Source organism: Coturnix japonica, chromosome 2 (assembly GCF_054131305.1).
Source record: "Coturnix japonica strain WE chromosome 2, WE-NBRP24, whole genome shotgun sequence".
NCBI classification, from domain to species: domain Eukaryota; kingdom Metazoa; phylum Chordata; class Aves; order Galliformes; family Phasianidae; genus Coturnix; species Coturnix japonica.
In genome coordinates, this window is record NC_140664.1 from 30,929,222 (window position 1) to 30,948,730 (window position 19,509).

The 19,509-nt window shown below is 45.5% G+C and overlaps 1 protein-coding gene across 4 annotated transcripts; it reads right to left on the reverse strand.

Annotated features, from left to right (window-relative positions):
• Window positions 1–5,670: 5,670 nt before the first annotated feature.
• On the reverse strand, window positions 5,671–19,201 carry VXN (vexin). 4 transcript variants are annotated; one of them, XM_015855742.3, is made up of 6 exons: window positions 19,087–19,201; window positions 15,594–15,649; window positions 11,030–11,180; window positions 8,312–8,373; window positions 7,886–7,968; window positions 5,671–7,645 (listed from the first exon to the last, which is right to left on the reverse strand). In XM_015855742.3, the coding sequence occupies exons 1-6, from the start codon at window positions 19,151–19,153 to the stop codon at window positions 7,459–7,461; spliced, it is 606 nt and encodes a 201-aa protein (XP_015711228.1). In that variant the 5' UTR covers window positions 19,154–19,201; the 3' UTR covers window positions 5,671–7,458. The 4 variants fall into 4 exon arrangements, with proteins under 4 accessions (XP_015711228.1, XP_015711227.1, XP_085393472.1 ...); XM_015855741.3 differs by having other exon boundaries at window positions 7,886–7,971; XM_085537346.1 differs by lacking the exons at window positions 15,594–15,649; window positions 19,087–19,201 and adding exons at window positions 13,527–13,623; window positions 14,052–14,198 and having other exon boundaries at window positions 7,886–7,971.
• Window positions 19,202–19,509: the final 308 nt, after the last annotated feature.

The following is a 19,509-nucleotide window of genomic DNA, read 5'->3' on the forward strand; positions in this document are numbered from 1 at the left end:
TCAGAACTGATCCAGTGTTGTGAGTGAATCAAGCTTCATGAAATGAGACTTCTAACACTGGATACTGGCATGACCATAGCTGCACCATGTGTGTGACCAAGGTCCAACACAATGTGAGCAACAAATACTCTAAAAGTGAAAATTATTCCAGCATTTAGTTTTGTGGCAAATATTCAGATAAAAGCTTGGTATATAGGCAGTAAGCATAATAATGTCTTCTCATGCTAGACCTCACTTAAATATTTTTTTTAAAGTTTCCTTGACCTTGGATAAGCTTAAGCATCGCAGGCTTAAATGCTGACTTTCATTAGGGAGCTGTGGGTTATTATTCCTGTGCCAGATGAGCCGAGAGAGGTCCCTCTTGCTAGTCTGTGTGGCTTCCCCTGGAGAATGCCAGCCTAACCCTCCAGTGGGTTGGACTCTTGCCCTGCAGCTGGGGGAGAATAGGATCCTTGTAGTTCTGCTAACATCATGTGCTAGAAACAGCTTTGGAATTTATACATTATGTTCACTTTATATAAAGTCAAAAATTGAGTGCTCATACCTGCTGTAGTCCATCTTAATGATTACAAGGAAACCTCAGTGCTACAGCTTTTGTGTTTAGAGTTAAGAGAAGTACAATATGGCATTTCTCAGGATCAACTTGGGTTGGGTGGTTGCTTTCATTTCGTTGGCTCTTCTGTTTCATTGCCGCTGGTGTTTTCAGAGTTGTGGGACTGGGTAGACTTAGCAAGTAATGCTAGAGGTTAGATTGCATGACCCCTCAATGCAATTGCTACAGCAAAAGGAATTCTGTACCTTCTGCTGCCTTTTATGGGATTTCATGTTTCTTCTGCATAGTCCACAGGATTGCTTCCCCAGCTCCTGCTTTTCTGCGTCTTCTGACTACAGAGCAGATGGAAAAAACAGATATTAAAACCCAACCAACTGGGCAAAGCTGGTCACTGAACGCACATACCCATAAACAAAACGTCTCAAAGATCTCTAGGAAATACAAACGAAGCGGGCTGTGCTATGTGTCATTCCAAGAGCCGTGGCCGTGCCCGTCGTGCCTGCCCGATGGCAGAGCATCCCGTCAGCCCTCCGCCCGCAATTTACAAATGAATGCCATATCTCCGGAGCCATACGGAGGGAGCCGGTGTGTGCACGGCCCGCAGCACCAGAAGTAGGCCAGTCTGTGCCTCGCCCCTGCGCTGGCGAACGGCCAGGCTTTGTGTACGCCAGACACCAGATGGGAAGCAATTATGAGTGTGACAGGCGGGTCATCTGGCAGACACTGCGCGGACCTGCTGCCGCATAATTTTTGGCGGGAAGGGGAGAGCTTGCTCTTTCCCTTTTTCCTCTCTCACAACCTCTCTTCAGAGCGGGCTCCTCAGGGAGCAGGCAGGGCTGGGCGCCGAGCGTCCTGTGTGTGTGAGTTTGTGCTCCCTTTGTGCCCTCGCTGGCACTGAGCACAGCACAAGCATTTTCACTTGGCCTGCAGCTCCCAGTGCTGTTCTGTGGAGTGCAGTTGGCAAATACCGGCCCGCAGTGCTGGCATGAAGGCCTCACCAGCATGGCAAAGCGAATGGGAAGGAAGCCTGCAGCACAAGCCCATGGAGAGATGATCCTTCCATCCCCCAGCACCCTCCTCCTCCAGGCGGGAGCCCATATGAGGAAGCAGCCCGGCCCTCCCCAAACCTCCCTGTATGGAAACTGGAGGGCTGGGCTGTAAGTTAGGAACGGCCCTGGAGCAATAAGGGCCACAGTAGACACCAGTCCATAAAGAGGAGTTTTGCCAGCCTGTGCAAATCAGCTTAACTGTGTCCAGCCGAGGCTGACAATGCAGCTCCTCCACTGACAGCGTGTGGATAATTGCGTTGGGCAAACGTGTAAAATGCATTACTTGCTCTGCTGCTGTTGTCTGGTGGGCTGGAGAAAAACATGAGAGGGGTCTGGGGTCGATTGGGGTCGTACTTCTGAGGGGGCTGGGATGCTGCCTGTGCTGGGGCTGTTACTGCAGTGCATAGCTGAGCTGCTGAGCTGGAAATGGTGCTCAGATGGGCAGCTGGGTCCAGAGGTTCAGTCCAGCCCCTGGCACATAGCAGTATGCTTTTCTCAGTCATTTTCCCCCTGGTTTTTGACACTGGAAGGGGAGTGGGGCAAGATTGGAAGGGCAACCAGGGGGCCAGCACCCACAACATCAGCGGTGTCTGATCCTGCTCACTTTCCTGTGCTTTGGTGTTGGTTAAGACCCTTTGGATGCTTTGTGTGACTATTTCTGTGGGGGGCCATTTGTTTCAGTACCCCAGTGGCTGTGCTCATTACCAGAGTGTGGTACAACTTGACAGCTGTGTGAGTCTGCTCTGACTGGATGGACATCAACATGCTTTCTTGTGGTAAATAAAGGGAAATACAGTAACGACATTTGCAGTGAGCAGTGGTGACTGGGTGATAGGATTGCTCAGGGTGCACCGGCTGTGACAGGGTTTGTATGTGTGCTACTTTCCAAAACACTCTGCTTAAACCAACACTGCATAACTAGATGTGTGGGAGCTGAGCTGCGAGTTTTCCCTCCATTGTGGGGCCTCTGGGAGAACCTGTGAAGAGCTTCTGGCTGCCAACCTAATGCCTCAGGTTTCTAGAGACAGACGTGACCACTGTAACCATCTGACCTGATTCACAACACTGTCATCACTGGGTTCTGAGTGAGCGGCCTCTGCTCTGGCCAGCAGGTAGGATGGAGTTGGGACAGTGCAGGTGCTGGTGTGGCAGCAATCAGACCGTAACTGCTTTGTAAGATGTGGCTTGGTGCATCCTCAGTCACACTGCAGGAGTTCATTTCATATCCTTAGGAGAGAAAAGGCATCTCCTGAGGTGCCTTGTGACCTCTGTATGTCTCTGCTTCCCACTTGAAGACCTGGTGAGCACCCCATCAGAGACACAACCACCTTAGTGTGCTGCTAGCAAAAGGAGTGGAAACTTCCAGACATCTTGTCTATTAGTAAAATTCTGGGGATCGCTTTGTCTTTTCTGTCCAAGGGTCTGCCCGTGGAGGGGAATATTAGAGGCTTGTTTCAGGTTATTTCTCCTTTCCACTATACTTGTATCTCTTCCACTATTGAGTTAACCACCTCAAACATGCTATAGTCAGCTAAATAGCTTGACATTTCTATTTATGGCATAAACTATTACAAATAAAGTTTTGTCATTAGCTGTCACTATCTCGATTAAAACAGGCACTGAAAGAGCCAGAGCACAGCTCAGTACTGACACCGTTCACAAGCGTTTGTTACAAACAAGTCTACCAACTTGTTTCAGATTTGGTTGGTGAATCTGCTTTCATCTGAGCTTACAGGGACGAATGCCAGATATCCAACCCAGGTCATTCTATGATTCTATGATTCTTTATACAGTATTAACAGGACTCTGGGTGGGAGTGATAGAGAAGCAGAGCTGCAGTTTTCACAGGAAAGACTGTCTTTACTCCAAAAAATCCCTTGCAGGACTTTGTGCCATCCGACAGTTGCAGATAGCCTTGCTATGACTAGTGCTGAAGTACCTTGAGGCAGCTTTTGCTTCATAGTTTTGTTTTGTTTGACAGCCTTTGTTGCTGGGGCGACTGCTTTGATGACGGCATCGCTGCTTCCTGACCTCCGCCTTGCTCTGCATGGCACGGAGCAGCAGCAACAAGCTCTGCAGCGCAGGGTTTTGCAACGTCAGCTCTCAGCATGACTGCGCCTGAGCGGGTGCTGAGGGCTGGCTTTACCCAACAGTGCCCGCTCAGTTGCACAGGGAGGCAGCAGGCACGTTGCGGGGCCTTTTGCATGTCTTTTCTGCTTTATGGTCCAGTGCACGCCCCTCACAAAAAGGGGGGCATCAGGCAAACTGACTTTGCACTGCCTTTTGCTGTTTTGCTGCTATGCAAAACGTGACTATGCAAGTAGGAAAATGTTGGTCTAAAATAAAACAGAGTAAGCTGTGAGGCAGGTGGGCCTTTGGGTGTGGGACTGGGCCCCATGTGCAGAGTGCCTGGCCCAGGCTGGCACGATGGGGTGTCAGGGCCTCTTCTCTGCCTTTGCATCAGGAGTTTGCATAGAGCTTTGTGAGCTGAGATTTCGTCTGTGAAATCTGACTTGTTCCATTTTTGTTTGCGTGTGCGAGTCGTGATGTCGTAACTCTTTTGGCTGGGTAACTCCGAGATGTGAAGTTTGTCGTGCAAATAGCAATGTTCCTTTTAAAATACCAGTGTTTTCTGTAAAAACTGTGTGCTATTCCCCAAGACAGAGATGTCTGTGAGTGGCACTTCTGGTAAATCCCTTTGCTACACAATCTGTAGTGAAAGCAAAAGGGGAAGGAAGGCAGGCAAAGCATATCTGAGATTTTTAATGCATCGGTAAGAATTATTGTGTATAGTGGCCTCGTTCTAAATTCACTACAGTTTATTGAAATAAAGTGGTATGCAAATAATTGGTGGATATTTTAAGGAGTAGCTCTGTCACAAAGATGTTTTCGAAGTGGTGAGCAGAAATTAGAAGCTATTTTTGGAAACGAAATACAAATTACTGCAAGCGTGATGCTAAACGCAGCGGGTTATCCTTGTGCTGCTTTAAGCATGTCCGTGCCCCAGTTTGTATCTCTGTAGTGCCGGTGAACCAAAAACATTGCAAAATGACAAGAAACGTGTCTGGTAAATGCATTCTCCTGTAGATGTTATCAAGTGTGGCAGCGTGCGTGTGCCAGGCAGTGCCAGCAGCCGTGCGCTGAGCTGCATATGGCTGCTTTTCTGCCTTTGGCACCAGCGGTGTTGTGCCTCCTCATGAGAGCTGAGGAGATAAGGTCTATTCTAAAGGACAGAGTGTCCAAAGTCCGAGTTGGTGAAGGATGCTAATGCCATACATATTTTTTCCTACTGTTTCTCAAAGTTTCCCTTCACAGGCTTGTGTCAGCTCCCCCATCCTGAGCTCTGGTGCCCCTGTGCCACCCACCTCATGTTGGGCCTTGTGCTTCCCATGGTGCAGTGCATGGTTTCCAAAGGTCGTGCTCTTTGTGGTAAGTTGAGTGAATTTGCTGAAAATAGAGAGCACTCAGTTTTAGTTTCTACTAGAGATTTGATTACACTTGAGGAGAGCCTTTCTTCATGCTGTTATCTATGGGAAGGCAGGTGGTGCTGCTTACCTCCCATTGCCATGAGGAAACTATAGGCCATGTCCATAGTGCACTTGGATCAAATGAACAGATGCCTGTGTAATTGCAGAATTGCAGGGGTTGGAAGGGACCTCGGGAGACCATTGAGTCCAACCTCCTGCTAAAACAGGTACCCTACAATAGATCATGTAGGTAGGCATCCAGCAGGGTCTTGAATATCTCCATAGAAGAAGACTTCACAACCTCTCTGGGCAACCTGTTCCAGTGCTCCATCACCCTTACCATAAAGAAGTTCTGCATGCAGCATCTACCTCCTGGCTGTGCCAGGGCCATTCTCTGAGTATCTAATAAAAAGCAATGACTTTTCCACTAGTACAGTACTGGATCTGTTCACAAATGCACACTTTTGGGCTCTTCCTGTGGGGGAACAAAGTTTGCGCTCTTTGCCATGAGTTGTGAATGTTCCTCGGTATCACAAAACCTGCCTTTATTTCCACTAAATCCTTCCCAAAAATCACTGAGACACAGATGTCACCACATTGCTTGTTTCTTGTTTTTGTTTTGTTTTTGTTTGTTTTTTTTTGTATGAACAGGACGTATTTTATTTGAATCAATAAATTAGTATCTATGTATCTACCACACTACAAGAAATCTTCACAGCAGTTCCTGCAATACAGAGAAATTTCGTCCTTTCCTCCACTTGCAGACCCAAGTTATAAATTAAATAAATAAGGAAACCAGAAATACACGTGTCAAGATACAGCAAATATGACATAGAAATATCAGTTATTTCTTCTCCATCATTATACTACTTACAGCTATCAATTAACAGAATGAACTATTAGGATACAGTTCTCAGCTCTTGCTGCCCTGGACTATGCTCTTCAGGTCACATCAGCTACATGGGCAGGTATCACGAATGCTCAGTCTTAGCTATCCCAAATACAGCGAATGGACACTTCCCTCTGTCTGCTTTTTATTTTTGCTTTGCTTGGGGAATGAGACCAGTTAATACCATCTTCCTTACTCCTTGGATGTCTACATTGCTGTGCAAGCAAGTAGTCCCACCTGTTCATGTGAAAAATAGTAGGTGCCTACAGGCTGCTGACAGGATTTTGGGGGGCAGAGGAGGGGGCAGCATGGTTGGTGATATTTGTAAAAGGCATTTCAGGAAAATCTTGAGGATGGCTGTAGCTTTATCCATCTGTGGAGGACTTGGATGTTGGTAGGGTTACACAATCCAGACTATTGCACAGGGGAATGAGGCAGGCTCCAAGGGAGAGGTGTGGTTCACCCCTGTGATGGGTTCACCTATTGCTTGTGGTTAAAGAGGAGCTGCATGCTGATCTGCTCACAGGAGGATGCAAGGAAGCAGGAGAGGAGCTCATACCTCTGGGCTGTCTCTGTCAGGCTGCTTGGCCAGAGCAGAGCTTCTGCCTTTGGTAGGAAGGAGGAAGGGGAGAGGCAGTGTGACTTCTAGCCATGGTGCTGTCCGATGGGCAGTTGAGGTATTTTACAAAGGCCTGATTCCTCACTCCTCTTGGCAACCTCCAGACTGAGAGACTGGAGGTGGCATAATATGATTTTAAACAAGGCCTTCTAGCCTGTCCCAATGCTTTTTCCAGCATGTGCCTCCTGGCTGTAGATCCCTGCTAAAGTCTGCTGTTCTGCAGGCTCAGGCAAACCAAAATCCTGTGCAGTACGTGCAGGGGAGCACTCATATGGAACAAGTATTGTTCCTGACTAATATAATATTGCCTGTAGTACTGGGGAAAACTTTTTGTATCATCTTCTTTTGAAATAAAAAAAAAAAAAGCAAGGGACCATAACCAGCAATTTCTAAATTAAGCATATCATGTGTTTTTTATCTCATATCTCTGACGAGAGGATATATGAGGGGGAAGGAGGACAAAAGTGGTACACAATGAGCAAGGCCCTGGCACTTAATGGCACTCAATAACAAAAAGAGAACTGTAACCTTATAGAAGCACACAAACATCTTGGTTGGCTTCTCTTGTGTGTCTGAGACGATTCAGACAGGATGCATACAATAGGTCAGCAATAGTTTCAGCATCATTGAGTCAGGATGTGAATCTGGTGGGATATTTGATATTCTAGATTACTGCAACAAAGAAAGGTTAATATGTTGCATCATACTCACCATTTTAACCTTAATTAGCTTTTCTCCTACCATTCTGAGGCAATGGCATCAAGTAATGAAAAGGGTATCTTTTTCCTGGGGAGCTGTGCTGTGTCTGTTTCTTCATCAATCCTAGAGCACCTCGTCCTAGCTAAAAGAACTTGTGTCTTTTTGAGTGATGTTGAGACTTATCAGTCTGCCTCAAAGGCACTGTTTGTTGCCCCCAGGTACTCTGACTTCTTCTTGTGCTTCATCCACATCTTCCTTAGCAAGCTGGGTGTCCCGTACAGGCTGCCTCCTGTCAGTGGCAGAGAAGCTTCTGCTCCTGGTGTCATGGTCAGGTCATACTCTGCCATCTTCCTCAAGCGCTGCCTCCGGCTGGCAAATAAAGCACAGGAGAGCTGACATAAAACACTTATCTCTGCAGCCTGTGCCCATCTTTACAATGACCAGCCACCAAAACCCAACGGCTAATCATTGTCCCTTTGACACCATCGCAATGAGTTCAAATGTCACCCAGATCCATTTCTGAGTTAACCGTCTACTGATGAGATGCATTTACACTAAGGTCAGACTGTTCCTTAATTAAGTTTTAGTGAGAGAATGGCATGGACTCACTCTTCTGTGAGCGGGTGGTCATCCATAGTTGATCCTGTAAGAGCCGGCTTTGCTGTGATGGGGAGGGCTAGAGATGATGGAGGCTGCTGGAGGGAAAAGCAACAGCATTGATGAGTGGAAACCTGAGGTTAGTCTGAGGAAAGAGGCTGTTTTTTACCAAAAATGAATAAATACTGCACATCACTTAGCAAGAGAACAAAGATTTGATCCTGACTGCTGTACCGTTGTCCACACAAACACTGTTTGCTCGTGTGAATGGTCACACGAGCTTCAACACAGTGCTTGTATGAGCGTGAATTTCTCTTACCAGAATAAAGTGGGAGCTTTGCAGAGCTTTTTATCCCTTATTTTTATGCCCAGGTTCCTCAGGAGCTAAGGCTTTTGTACAGGTCTCTAGGGCTATATTATATTGCTATGTTTACTTACCAAAGGTTTCCCATTCGACTGGTGATTACAGGGTTTGGATGTCCCTCGTTCAGTTATTCCCACTGTCAAACACAAGAAACAGGGTATTATAAGTATTCCATTGGCTCAGCTGGTATTAAGAGCATCTTTCCATATACTTCTGTCAAGGATGAAATAGCCAAGATTCAGATTAGAGTCCAGCCAGATTTGATTATAGCCAAAGGTACAAACATTTTCTTTTTTCATGTACTGTGATGTCAAAACGAGTGATATTGAAACTGCTTAGTAATTACAGAAAATCATTTAACTGCCCCGAGACTTTTCAAATGAGACAAGGAACTGTCCTTAGACCATGTAGATGTATATATACATATATATATAAAGTGTGCATATAAGAGATGAGCAGGCCCTCCTGCTGCTCCTCAGCAGACGACCACCAGGTTTGTGCTGTGTAGGAGCAAGGGGTCATTCTCCTTTCTGAACTGATCAAAGAAGTCATAGAGAGCAGGGAGTGTTACGTCCAGAATATCACAGGGAAGGATTTTAGCCTCTGTCTGCCTGTGGCTGAGTGGGACATCTCTGCTGTCCTCAAGGCTGGAGGTTAGCTTGCTGTTAGAGCGAGCACCCAGCCAAGAGCTTATCCACGTGGAAATGCTCACTGCCATTCCTGCTAGTTGTGCCAAGGAAATAAATCAAGGAGGGATTCCAAGTTTATTCTCATGGAGCCAAATCCTCCCATGTGACTGCAGGACCGTGGATCACTTTTTTTTCCACCCTTTCTTTCTGTTCCTGGCCAGTCCGATTTGTCTGCTCTTTTTTGAAGATAGTATTCAAGTAAGAGAAGAGTGGGGATTTACAGAAACACCAGGATTCACTACCACAGACAATACAGTAAGACTCACATTTGCTGCTACCAATGGAGCATAAACAATGATTGGAAACATCAGAAATAACAGAGATGCTGCTTATAGCACTGTCCCCAGCATGACTTAACAGTCAGAATCGTCTTGTCCTTCTGGGGGCAATAGTTGACTGTGATAAACATCTTAGCTAACCCTTTTCCTCCCCCACCAATAATTCCATTAGGTACCTAACTGTATTCCTCACATCAAATTTTAATCCAATTGCTTCCTCTCATCTCGTGTATTAGGTACTAACAGTATCCAGAAGCTGGCTCCAGGCATCAGTGCTCCGTCTTTTTGTTTGTTTGTTTTACTTTTACGTTATCTGAATCTTCCCCTCAGCATTTCTTTTTTATTAGATCCAGAAAAATATCCCGGCCAAGTTTTGCAAAATATTTAAGCAAAAGTAAGGCCTTGTGGCTTCCGTTTGGTAAGTGCTCATTGGGACGCTGGTGGTGGGGTGCATTGTGAATGCCCTGAGTACCTTCTGGGCCAGGACCCTACAAACAACTACTTTACACACGCTTATGAGAGACCTGGAGGAGCTCTGGTGCCTTGAGCTCCTGATGAAATCGTCCTATCCCACGCTCCTTGCTTCCTTCTTCCACTCCTCCAACAAACCTCTTTGCCTCTCTTTTGTTCTCAGATCTATTTTGCTGAACACAGCCTAACTTAACATTAGTTTCTCCCCATTTTGCATTTGGTAAACCAGTTTCTTTGCTCAGTCACAACTTTCTCCTGTTATGAGAACCGTTCCTTCCTTTTTTCACTTTTATTTTTTGATCCCTCCATCCTTTCTCCCATTGGTGCCTATCAGTCACCTTTTCCCCATTGCTTCCCCTCACAACAGACAATGTCTTTCTCCCCCAGTACCTCTCTGGCACCTGCTGTTCCTCAGGCACTCCTCCATCCCCACTCAGCCCCAGGTCGTTGTTCTGCCACATTTAGGCTCTGTTCCTGGTTTCAGATCTTTCTACATGGTCCCGAGCTCAGTTTGTTCCTTCACAATCCTGCAGGCCCTGCTCTTGTCTATTCTGTGTTCAGAGCAGGTGCCTTACAAGCACGGTGGCTGCCTATTAGTGGTGTGAAGACCACGTTCATTCATGGTAGAATCTGTTCTACACATTTAATGACTTTTTAACAGATAAACTTCCTATGTCTCTACTGACCGTGTGCCAAATGGGATTTTTCAAAGGCTTATGGTTTAATGGCATACGGGTGGTTTTTCATGGGAGAAATAAGGGAGTGGTTTTGATTGAAAGGCCATCCCATGCCAAACTCCATGTCCTTGCTTGAGTTTCTCCTTCCAAGCATAACACACCAGCTTTGAGCACACTGAACAAACAGCCTGCTTATGTTTATTCATTTCCTTGGTTTTGCATCGGCATATCTTATTTTTTCTTTCACGGGTTCTCACAGATATGATGAACGAGTTTTGGTTGAAAATACAAAATCATGTCTGCAGCTGACATCCAGAATCTAAAAATTCATCTCAAATAATTATGTTTTGGCAAATTTTAAGCATCTGAACAGGAATCTTAAATAAAGAGATGAGTCAGGCAAGCCCAGTTATAAGCAGTCTATCATCTCTGCAATGCTGTCAGCTCTTGGAAAGGGAGAGTTTATGCCTTTGGATAAAGCAAGCACTGCTTTATTAGCTTGCTTTTGCAGGGAGCAGGGCTCTGCAATGCCCTAGTCTTAAATTCCACTGAGCGTTTTAAGCGTGGAAATATTTCTTCTGTATATAACAAGTCTGCTTTGATGCAGACCAGAAGACTGCGATATCTAAAACTGTCCTGAAGCAGTGCAGACAGTGAAGCCACCACTGAGGACTTACCATGCTTGGGGCTGCAGGGTCCCTGCTGCCCACCCCGCACGTGGTCCAAGCTGTGCACCTCTTCTTCTCTGTAGAGCACCTGGAAGAGGTCACCGTGGTGGGGCTGCAGCTTCTCTGGCCGGTGTGGCCGACAGTCAGACACTGCTACCACCTGTGGTGAAGATGCAAAACCATCATGTTACAGCTGGACAGGGAGCGAGCCACCAAGCTGTCATTGTTAAATTCACCTGGAGCAACCCCAGTGAGAGCAGTGCAATGCTTGTTCTTCTGACTGCTTTCCAGTTACTAGAGGGGGGGTTGTTGCTTGGGGTTCAGTGGGTGCACACGCATCAGCATTAGGCTCCATGTAACTTGAACAGTATTCCTGAGTCTGAACAAAATCAGATACTTTTCTACATTGTTGAGTGCAGTCCCACGGGTGATGAATGGGGGAGGCTGGAGCTAATGTAATTTTAATGAAAACAGGGTAGTCACCAAGAAGATTGACCCACTAGTGACTGTTACCCAAGATGGTCCAGAAATAATTATCTCAAGGAGATTAAAGTCCTTGCAGCAGTGAAAGAGAGGTTCAAGCTTTGTTTCTTACATTCTTCCCTGAAGACCTACTGCTGTCACGCAGAGGAGTTAAAGGGGGCAAAGATCCAAAGCAGCGAGGAAACAAGATGCATGGCAAACCTTCAGACTGTTACTTGGTGTGCACCTGATGACCGATGGTTGCCCTATACCTGTTTTATGTATAAATACAGTTATTTTGTTTTATGGTGGCTTAGACCAGCAAATCTACTGGTGCACTACTGACAAGGAGAAGGCCTTATTCTATCTATTGCTCTGCCTTCTGATGTTCACTTGAGATAAAAACAAAACTGCATTCCGTTATGTCACCTGACGTTCTTAAAACTGTTCATTTTCTTCCAATAAGTTTGAATTCAGTTTACTGTTAATCTGGCATATTCTGTGCATGAATTTTTCAGGCACATTTTAAAACTCATGCAAACAGATGTTTCCCAAAGTAGGAAAAAAAAGCCCAAGTCCAATGATATTTCGCTTTTTTTGATTCCCTGTGCGCTCAGGAGCCAGGGAATCACCTATCTAGGTCCCACTAGCTGTCAGGACAAGGAGCAGGAAGGGCCCTGACAGCAGGCAAAAATGCTGCTGTAAAGGTGTGGTGAGGTAACCAAAGCCTAATCTGAGCCCTAAGAGGGGTTTTCTTCCAGTTCAGTGGATCTTGGCATGCAGCCTAACGCAGCGCTTTCTCCGTAAGCTACTTAAGGATGTGCCCAATGTTAAGTTAAAGCCAAAGGTACTGATGATGTCCTTGAAGATAAACATGTGCTAGAGGTGGGCCCAGCTCTCCTGACTGTGAATCTGGCAGTGCTAGACAGGGCCAGGTCTCAGCCCCTCCACTGTTCTCTCAGGAAGGAGGGGATGCTGGTGGTGGGAGGCCTGCAGGAGCCCAGGGAGGTGGCATCTGCAGGAGCTCCCCATACAGCTCCTGTGCTGGGGCCTGGCTCAGCAGCCCACTGCATTGCCAAACCTTGAGAGCTGCTTAGCAAGAACATCTCTCTGCCACCACAGAGACAACAGTGGAGGCACCTGTCCTCATTACAGATATGATGTGGCCATGACTAGAAGGGTGTTTATCATGACAGCCCCACTGCCATAGGGGCTGCTTGTGGAACCAAGCTCTTCTGGCTTTCAAGGTGTGCTGCAAAGCTCAGCTTTCCCACCAACCCTGGAAAGACGTGCAGTACTCTTCCTCACACTCAGTCTTCTTCGGTGCATGGCAGAAAACATCTGCAGCCTTCTCCTAACAAAACACAAGCTCCACTCTTTTTCCTGGTCATGGAAAGATCATTTTTGGTAAGTAGGATGCTGGCAGCAGTATTCTCTGATCCTGAAAGTGCTTATTTGATTAGCATAAACCACCGCTGATTTAAAACTTAACAATCTGCCTGTGCATTGCAAAGGATGACAATTAGTTTGAACTCTGTTACTTGCAGGAATTATTCAGGCACATTATCTGTGTTCTCAAGGTCTCTGGTTACATACCATCCTCCTTCCAGCGAATTTCAATGCCATTTGCCATTACAGTCATGGACAGCAGCTCCACCTCCAACTTCAGTTAACATGTTTTGTTTGCAGCATTTGGCAGTAGTAGACTTTGGGAGTTACTTATCTCCAAAGTCAAGACTTCACCATGACTTTGACCACCTCACACATTACTATAATACATAAAGACTTATCTGGGTCAGGAATCTAAACCTGCTGCAGTACAGTTTTGATCTAAAGTAGAGCTGACATTTCTCCAGGGTACCTGGGGTAAGGCAGAAGGATCAGCGGGAAGTCACTTTTCTTTCCTAAATGTACCAGGAAATTCAAATCTTGTGTGAATGGCATTCATCCAAAGTCCACACAGTTAGTGAACTGCTCTTAAAATAATTATCAGTCTAAATCTGTACATCACTCAGCTTGTTCATTCTGCTTGTAGGATGCTTACTCTGAATTCAGAGCTTAGTAAGATATCTTTATTTTCCATTGCAGGACAGTGCAGAAGCTTCTCCAGCAACCCCATCAGCACTCCTGGAATCAAAGCCCTGGAAAGGTGACAATTAAACATCTCAATTTGAGTAAAACCGTGAAGCTTTGAGGCTGGACAGTCAGGTTATGTTATTATTAATGGGGGAAATGTTAGATTTTTGGAGTTAGGCTCTTTCTGGTGGGCTAATGCGAACCTCATTTTTAATGTGGTAGCACTAGGACATGTAGAGGTATTTGTCAGTTTTCTGCAAAGCTTCCCTATACTCATGTCAAGAGTGGTTTTAAGTTCCAGCCATTGATTTGGAGGATAAGAGTGCAGGGAAATAAAAAGGAAAGATCCACTGTCACTGGGAATAGGGCTGTAAAGAAGACAGGGGCTGTAAATAGCAATATTGGTGAAACAGATTTTAAAAAGAAGGTGTTTCCCCCTTCCACGGGCATGATTGAGCTCTCGGAATGGATTTTCAAATGTCATGGAAATTACCTCCCAGTGTCAGTCATCTGAATGTTAAATCAGTTAATGCTGCACCGCTTGAGTGTTTCTGTTGTGAAAAGTCTGGCAGATGTCCATGTTGCTGCCTATTTTTGCCCTTCTCCAGGATTCAAGTTATGTCCACTGCAGCCGCCAAAGCAGAAGCTCTCAGGTTAGCGGAGGCATTTCTACAGCAGTGACTGTAGTGCAAAAGTAAAAGTGCAAAATAAATAATCATTCTGCTACTCGAGTGTGGGTCTAGACATTGGCAGTCCCAGTTTCCTCACAGGCACGTATCTTACAGTACATGCCATTTATCTGAATGGTTGCACATTAGCTGTAAGCAGCTGTAAGCACTGAAAAAGCGGAATGCACTCAGCTAAGAGTTGACTGTGCAGATTATGTTGGTTTGCAAGCCTTGCCTAGCTGGGTCTGCAAACCATTCCCTAGACTTGGTGCTTCTGCTGCTAATAGGACGCTGTGTGCATCATGACTAAGGGCCAATCAAAGGATATCTTTAATTGAGGTCAGGAAAGCCCCAAAGGTAAAAAAAATCACATCAAAATGCAGTAAGAAAATGGGGACTTTCCTCTCTTATTTTCTTAGACCTTTGTGAGGATAGTGCTGCCACACTGATCCAACCCAATAAATATCAGAGATTGCCATGCAACGGAGAGAACTTTCTAAACAGAACAGACCTATGGTGGTCCTAGATTTTGATGAGACATTGCTGAAAATTCTCCACCTGAGCAGGACTATGAGAAAGTTCTGATTAGAAATCCGGGCATTTCAAAATGGCTTATTTTGAGCAATGCTGGGACACTGAATTTTGTCCTCTATTGGGATGAAGAGTCATTTTGAAACCTCGACTTGAGTGATGAAAATAAGATTTTCACGAGCGGAGAAAATACAGACATGTATGTTATTCATTCAAATACCAGAGGTGTGTTACTGATTCTTCACTTCAGGCATTCTGTGAATTATCCTGTGATTTGCTTTAATAACCAGGAGATGGGATTAAATGTGGCAAGGTTTTCCCCGGTGAACAGGTAAGTTTGATAAGCTGAGGGACCTACTGTGCCAGAGGGAAATTAGGGAATCAGGACTGTGAAGAGCACAGTAGAGTATCTACAAATGGGGATCAGACAAGGAAGTCAGTGCATGGGAAAAGGAAAGACCACGGAGCAAAACATTGCTACAGTTTGCTTGCTGTCCCTCTGGCAGTGTCCTTAGTGCTTTGTGGATAAGAATTAAGTCTGTGAGTCCCTCAGATGACCCGTGTTGATAAGCTATGTTCATTTTTACTAGCTCTGCACAAAGACCTTGTTTTTTAAAGAGTTTCAAAGCGCTTGTGTGATAATCTGTAAGTACAGGCGGAATCATCTGTAGCTGTACAGGAACTGCCCTTTCTGTTTCCCGCCCCACTCCCTACACCAGCTGCTCCAGCATTTCTTTGCCCTGAAAGATCAGCTTCCCATTTCTCCATAGCATTTTGAAGGATAAGCTTAACCAACTAGAAAGAAAACAAAAGAGAGGGAGAGAGTTTTTTCTTACACTCTTTGTCAGGATGTGATGCGCACTTTTGGCTCTCCTTCGGGCAGGACTACATGCTGTGAAAAGAACAACAGAAACATGGTTAGGGTTGGGTAGAGGTGGGTGAACTCAAATAGCACTGAGTAGCAGTGCCTATTGAAGATGCTGGTGAAGATCTTGCTGGATTGTGGTGCTGGGAGACCAGTAGCAGACCTGCACCTCAATCAGGCTTCCTGGTCCTGCTGCAGGAGGGAATGCAATGGGGGAGAGTCTCCAGAGAGGATCCTGGTGTTTGGCATTTGCCTGGGGGCCCTGCACATGAGCCTGTTGGATCTTCTTTTAGCCAGACATTCTATTATAAAGTCTGTGCTGGGAGGCATAGAAAAGGTGAGAGCTGGAGACAGCTAGTGTGGGATAAATAACCGCTATTACAAACCACAACAAAACCAAAACAAAACAAAACCATTTCAATATTTTTAAGCTGTTTCTCATCACTTTGAAATGCTGTAGCTGTGCAGTGGTGGTGAGATTATGTCATGTGTGTCTCTGAAATGCCTGCATGGGGATTTACTGAGGGTGCAGTGGGAAGGAAGAAAATATTTAAGGGATATTCCAGCAGAAACAACCCAAAAGGAAGTCTTTTTCTTAGTGTTACTTCAGAAAAGGTCTTCTGGCTATATAATAGACATTTTTGGGCACAGGGAAAGAGCCTTCCCAAAGTTTCTGCACTTCCCCTATGGGTTTCCAGGAGGAAATGGCCTTTTCCTACCTTAGGTTGTGACCTTGCCTCCTGCCTGATGGATGGGAGTCTTTGGTGGAAAGCTTCTCTTCCATCCAGCTTAGACCATGACTAGGATCTGCATTAACTTTGGAGAGGCCAATTGCTGTATCTAGATACAGACTTCCAGTAATGCCAGACTGCTTCATTGCATCATTCCGTATTTACTGCACTATGTCCAAGGCACAACATCTGCACTTCATCCACTCCTTTTCTTCACTTGTCAGAATGACCCATTCAGTTCTTTAACTTTTACAAGGCATTTTCCTTCAAGTTTTTTTCTCAACTTTATTTCTTAAACCCATGAAGACACCAAAATTCCAGGCAGAACAGAAAGACTAGCCACAAGACACATGAAATACCAGGATCATAAGCCAGGTTTCTGACTGGACGTTGCCTTCACACTGAAGTGATTGGTTTTGGATGGTCATTTTTGGGCACAGAAAAGGTTGATTAAACATTCATCCAGTTTCGTTTGAAAATTATTCTCCCAGCTCTCATTATATCTAATTCTTTGCACTTTAACTTTCTTACCCTCCCTGTATACAGAATACAGGCGTTGTGACTATGGGATTTAACAACTGGTTACAAAAAATAGCCTGCAAAAAAAAAAAAAAGCTATGAAATTTAGTTGTGTTTAATTCCCATTCTAAATGCTGACCCCAAGGCAAGGCATGTGAAGGAAGGCTTCCCTTTCAGGCTGTATTTATAGCCCAAAGGCACTGAAGAGTCAGGAAGGTGACTCTTGCTCTCTAAGTGTGTTTTCCTTTACATTTTTGGGATCCAGGAGATGCTGTGCTCAGTACTGCCATGCTTTAATATCTGTGAAGACTTCTGAAAATGTGGAAACAGCTGGAAATAGGCGGAGGGCTTCTCATTACTGCAGCTACAGTGAAGCTGTAGTGAATTCCTGCCTTGAGATGTGAAGTTTTGAAGGACTGCTGCTCCTGCTCCTCCTCCTACCTGTGGAGCATGGATGAGTGGTGGTGGTGGTGACCTCCACCATGCTGGGCGCCGCTGCCCATATCACAGCCTCTCTAATGGCATGAAGAACAACTTCAGATGCCACAGTGAGGATGCAAGTGCTGAGCAATAGGACCTCATCAGACAGAAAACAGAGTCTTGGTCAAGCTCTGCCCTCGGTGAAGCAGAAAGTAACAGGAGGTACCAAGTCTTGTCCAAGCCTCCTGCTGAAGTACAGTGTTTCCATGCTTATCACAAGTGAGTTATCAGCCTGCACAAAGCTAGAGAGTGTGCTAAGCTGTCAGCTTGACTGCGGTCTGCTCTGGGAGCTGACACCCTCCAGGATCCCTAGTGCCTTCTCCTGCATGAGTAGTTTTATATTGTAGGGCATAGCAAGTGTGGGGTGAAAACCATACAAACGTGATGAAAGTTGTTTTCTGCAAATGTGTTCTGTTTTGCCTCTGAAGCTGCTGCAAACACTTTACTGATGGTGCTGCACTGTGTGCAGGCTAATATCACTAGCTGTTCACAAGCACTTTAATTGCACCCAGGTGTAGAAAAGTTCAGTGACACAAAGAATCACCTTTATGATTTATGTCTGCTACTGGCCAATGCATGGAGCTCAGTTTCTGTATATCTTTACCAAAAGCAAGCACTGTTGTGCTGCTATTGGCAGCCAGGCTGGTGCACAACAAACCGTATATAAATGTGCCTAATGGCAATACATTGTCATGTTTCAGAGTACGTACAATCCACAGACTGACTCACTGCTCGTCATCTGCCAGCGTATGTGGCAAATGCCTTACACGGGCTGAAGAAAGGGAAGGCATGAAAGGCAAGTCACAGCACCAGCAAACATGCAGTTTACATGAATAGCCATTGAAAGAAGAGTGAATCGTGGAGGTAGACGTAAGTGACCCACTTGCACAGGAATACAATGGCAACAATGAAATCAGTGGGGTTGCAGAGCTCTCCCTGCAAACATGATTTTTCTGCAGGGAGCAGGAAGGCAAGGCTGAATTCTTGCAGATGCTGTTTCTGGATTTGCCTGCAAGAGGCTGTTTGTGTGTGCAGTCCAGATTTCAGGCAACAGAAACAATTACGGTGATGGTTCGCTTTGTCATTTCCACTTATTCTGAAATTAAGCAGCTGAGAGTGCAGGCTTGCAGCTTGCAAGAAGAGATCTGATCTGCTCCCACAATTTGTTTTCTCTGCTTTTACCTGCTTTCTTCTTGTTGCTGAAATATGCAGCTATTGAGTTCAAACTAATTTGCTCAATCAAATGCAGACCGGGCTTTGTCCGGTTCTTACTCTTCATTACAAGCAATTAATGTTAATCATGCATTCATTTTGAGGGCACGGCTTTGGAAATGTTCCACTTACTGAGCCAGCAGACTTAAATTCCACATTCATGCGGTTCACCCAGTTCATCCGAGCTGCTAACTGCTCCCAGAACTTCATTTTCTTTTCTATCACATAGAATAGCCACACAGTTGCAAGCTGTCACTTTAGCAATTACCTCATAGGTGTGCGAACGCTGATTCCAAATCTCCCAGTTTTGCCTGTGCAAAGATTTTGCACAGCCACAATGTGGAGGCAACCTGCACGGCTCAGCTCCAGCGAGAAGCAGGGAGCGCTGAGCTGGCAGCACAGCGCGGCACGGAGAGCAGACAGATGAGCTGCTCCTTTAAAGGTTTCACTAAGGATAACGCGCTCCATCCATCCACCCCAAAAACAACACCGTCCCCCTTATTATCGTTCCGATGTACTCACATTTGGATGAAATCACGGTGGTGAAAACTTCTAAATTTTCATCGCTGCAGCTGTAAATCTGGTGCATTTTCCACCTCTCTCTCCTGACTGCCTTTCAGCTTCACGCAACTGCTCTGAACTTCTGGTAAATAGGTTTCACTAATCCAATCTGGCTCTGTGATCATTGTCCAGATCTACAAAGGACAGACTGATGCTGTGATCTCATCTCATTCCATATTCTTCATCGCACCATTTTCTGCTCCCATCTGCCTTTGTACGAATACTATGAATGTAAAGATTTAATTTAGCTGTTACTTAAGTCTCTGCCCAGATAGGAACATTTTGTCCTTTTACTGGTTTGGAGAATCCTCTGCAATAAATGGCTGATAATAAAGTCTGCTCTGTGCAGCCAGTGTACGGCAAGTAAACTTCACAGGAGTACCA

Bases quoted from the DNA above. Each gene is read 5' to 3' on its own strand.
- VXN (XM_015855741.3), bottom strand. From the start codon at position 19,153: ATGCACCAGATTTACAGCTGCAGCGATGAAAATTTAGAAGTTTTCACC. The intron at 8,374-11,029 runs GTAAGTCCTCAG...TGTGTTTGACAG, and splicing joins ACCCTGCAGCCCCAAGCATG to TGGGAATAACTGAACGAGGG. The intron at 7,972-8,311 runs GTAAGTAAACAT...TTTTCCCTCCAG, and splicing joins AGTCGAATGGGAAACCTTTG to CAGCCTCCATCATCTCTAGC.